Source organism: Culex pipiens, chromosome 2 (genome assembly GCF_016801865.2).
Source record: "Culex pipiens pallens isolate TS chromosome 2, TS_CPP_V2, whole genome shotgun sequence".
In the NCBI taxonomy this organism is placed as follows: Eukaryota; Metazoa; Arthropoda; class Insecta; order Diptera; family Culicidae; genus Culex; species Culex pipiens.
This window is the reverse complement of record NC_068938.1, coordinates 140739732-140743290: the sequence shown is the minus strand read 5'-3', so window position 1 is coordinate 140743290 and position 3559 is coordinate 140739732. Positions and strand designations below refer to the sequence as shown.

The 3559-nt window shown below is 26.2% G+C and overlaps 1 protein-coding gene across 1 annotated transcript; it reads left to right on the top strand.

Moving 5' to 3' along the window:
- The first annotated feature begins 2171 nt into the window (after positions 1–2171).
- LOC120415222 (general odorant-binding protein 56d-like) lies at positions 2172–3106 on the top strand. The gene is made up of 3 exons (XM_039576677.2): positions 2172–2458; positions 2536–2652; positions 2814–3106. The coding sequence occupies exons 1-3, from the start codon at positions 2405–2407 to the stop codon at positions 3045–3047; spliced, it is 405 nt and encodes a 134-aa protein (XP_039432611.1). The 5' UTR covers positions 2172–2404; the 3' UTR covers positions 3048–3106.
- The last annotated feature ends 453 nt before the right edge of the window (positions 3107–3559 follow it).

The window sequence follows — 3559 nt, the reverse complement described above, 5'->3', positions numbered from 1 at the left end:
GTTTCTTTATAGTTTGTGTTGATTAGTCAGATATCATTGTTTTTGTATTTTTGTATTTTTGTATTGTTGTATTTTTGTATTTTTGTATTTTTGTATTTTTGTATTTTTGTATTTTTGTATTTTTGTATTTTTGTATTTTTGTATTTTTGTATTTTTGTATTTTTGTATTTTTGTATTTTTGTATTTTTGTATTTTTGTATTTTTGTATTTTTGTATTTTTGTATTTTTGTATTTTTGTATTTTTGTATTTTTGTATTTTTGTATTTTTGTATTTTTGTATTTTTGTATTTTTGTATTTTTGTATTTTTGTATTTTTGTATTTTTGTATTTTTGTATTTTTGTATTTTTGTATTTTTGTATTTTTGTATTTTTGTATTTTTGTATTTTTGTATTTTTGTATTTTTGTATTTTTGTATTTTTGTATTTTTGTATTTTTGTATTTTTGTATTTTTGTATTTTTGTATTTTTGTATTTTTGTATTTTTGTATTTTTGTATTTTTGTATTTTTGTATTTTTGTATTTTTGTATTTTTGTATTTTTGTATTTTTGTATTTTTGTATTTTTGTATTTTTGTATTTTTGTATTTTTGTATTTTTGTATTTTTGTATTTTTGTATTTTTGTATTTTTGTATTTTTGTATTTTTGTATTTTTGTATTTTTGTATTTTTGTATTTTTGTATTTTTGTATTTTTGTATTTTTGTATTTTTGTATTTTTGTATTTTTGTATTTTTGTATTTTTGTATTTTTGTATTTTTGTATTTTTGTATTTTTGTATTTTTGTATTTTTGTATTTTTGTATTTTTGTATTTTTGTATTTTTGTATTTTTGTATTTTTGTATTTTTGTATTTTTGTATTTTTGTATTTTTGTATTTTTGTATTTTTGTATTTTTGTATTTTTTTATTTTTGTATTTTTGTATTTTTGTATTTTTGTATTTTTGTATTTTTGTATTTTTGTATTTTTGTATTTTTGTATTTTTGTATTTTTGTATTTTTGTATTTTTGTATTTTTGTATTTTTGTATTTTTGTATTTTTGTATTTTTGTATTTTTGTATTTTTGTATTTTTGTATTTTTGTATTTTTGTATTTTTGTATTTTTGTATTTTTGTATTTTTGTATTTTTGTATTTTTGTATTTTTGTATTTTTGTATTTTTGTATTTTTGTATTTTTGTATTTTTGTATTTTTGTATTTTTGTATTTTTTATTTTTGTATTTTTGTATTTTTGTATTTTTGTATTTTTGTATTTTTGTATTTTTGTATATTTGTATTTTTGTATTTTTGTATTTTTGTATTTTTGTATTTTTGTATTTTTGTATTTTTGTATTTTTGTATTTTTGTATTTTTGTATTTTTGTATTTTTGTATTTTTGTATTTTTGTATTTTTGTATTTTTGTATTTTTGTATTTTTGTATTTTTGTATTTTTGTATTTTTGTATTTTTGTATTTTTGTATTTTTGTATTTTTGTATTTTTGTATTTTTTTATTTTTGTATTTTTGTATTTTTGTATTTTTGTATTTTTGTATTTTTGTATTTTTGTATTTTTGTATTTTTGTATTTTTGTATTTTTGTATTTTTGTATTTTTGTATTTTTGTATTTTTGTATTTTTTTATTTTTGTATTTTTGTATTTTTGTATTTTTGTATTTTTGTATTTTTGTATTTTTGTATTTTTGTATTTTTGTATTTTTGTATTTTTGTATTTTTGTATTTTTGTATTTTTGTATTTTTGTATTTTTGTATTTTTGTATTTTTGTATTTTTGTATTTTTGTATTTTTGTATTTTTGTATTTTTGTATTTTTGTATTTTTGTATTTTTGTATTTTTGTATTTTTGTATTTTTGTATTTTTGTATTTTTGTATTTTTGTATTTTTGTATTTTTGTATTTTTGTATTTTTGTATTTTTGTATTTTTGTATTTTTGTATTTTTGTATTTTTGTATTTTTGTTTCTTAAATGGAACCACTTTTGATACAGAATGTATTCATTTCACACCTGTTCTACAAACAAAATATTCTACTTTTCTTATCAACTTTGTCGAGTCATCATGCTGCAACTAAACTGCCTCTGAACCATCTCTCGCCCAGCTTCTTATTGACCACACCGCAAAACGATTTATTACCACACGATAATGAGCTTCCCCTTCGAAAAAGTATCGGGGGAGAAATTTGGGTTACTGTGCCGTTACCCGAGAAGATGGTTGGTCCACCGAAATCAACTCTTCCACTGGCTGTTTGGATTGTAAAATTCCCTGCTGATTGACCACATGAGGGCCGCCTGTGGATGCACAGAATGCGTGGGCGTTCTTGGATACGACGACAGTTTTTCGGGTAGAGAGTTGGGGACATAAAACTAAGATCTTCCAAAAACTATGGGGTCAGTCGGTTGACAACGGCGCTCCAGGATGGACAAATCTGTGGTTTTGGTGGTTTTGGTGGCAGTTTTGGTGAAGCAATGTGTAAGCTGTGATACAACTCTGGTGAACCAGTGACTTTTTGGGACTAAACCGAGGAATTTTGCTTTTGGCTTTTCTAGTTGGGACAAAACTTGCTGGCGGCCTACAACAATTGCCGGGCCGAGTACAATGCTGACCAGGAGACGTTCAACGCCATCAAGAACGGGGACTTCTCGATACGAACGCCATTGGTTGAGGTTAGTTACAGAGTGACATTGTGGGAAAGTGATTTGTCGTTGACTTGGTAGATTAAAAATTCCGAGTAGTGTCAGTTTGCGATAAGAATTGTTGCTTTCAAGAGTTTCCAATAAAACTTGGAGTGAAATAGTATCTAATATTATCTTTTTACTATTTTCAGTGCCTGGGAGAGTGCGTCGTTAAGAAGGTTGGCTTTATGAACGATGATTTAAGCTTCAACAAGGACATCATCGTGAAGTTCGTGAGTCGGTTCCTCAAGCCGGAGCACTCGGAAGATATTTACACCAAGTGTACGCAAGATGTCGCCCCGGTGCTGTGTGCCACGGCGTATGAGGTTTACCAGTGCGTTTACGAGAACGCAGTGGCTAAGTGGGGCACCAGACGACGAGGTTAATTGTTGAATAGCATAGGAAAATATTGTTTTTGGTAAATAAAGTTTACTAAAAACATAAATTGTAGAGAAACATTATGTCCCAAATTTCACCAATTCCTTAATTAAGCAAACAACAAAATGTGCCAAAAAAGTGCCCATCCAATCAAGGACACTCATTGTTATTGATGGTTGAAAATCAGAAACCACAACACAAGTCTTGATTCCACGTGAGAGAAGGTCATGCCATTCATACGCAATCCAACCCAAGCTTTTGATATGTTTTTGTTGCTACCGTTCGTTGATCAAGCTCCATTCATACGCGGGAACACGATGGCGGCATGCAGCGTAAGATCAGCAAAAAGATCCGTTACTTTTTCTCCACTTGATCGGGTTTTGGCCAAAAATAAACACTCGTAGCCGGGAAGTTGTGTGTGAAATGTTTTGATATGAATTTAACCTCCACCACTGAACCACGAAGAAAAGGTTTAACCAAATTCATAATTGTAGGAGAGTTTGGAGCATTGATGATTCTT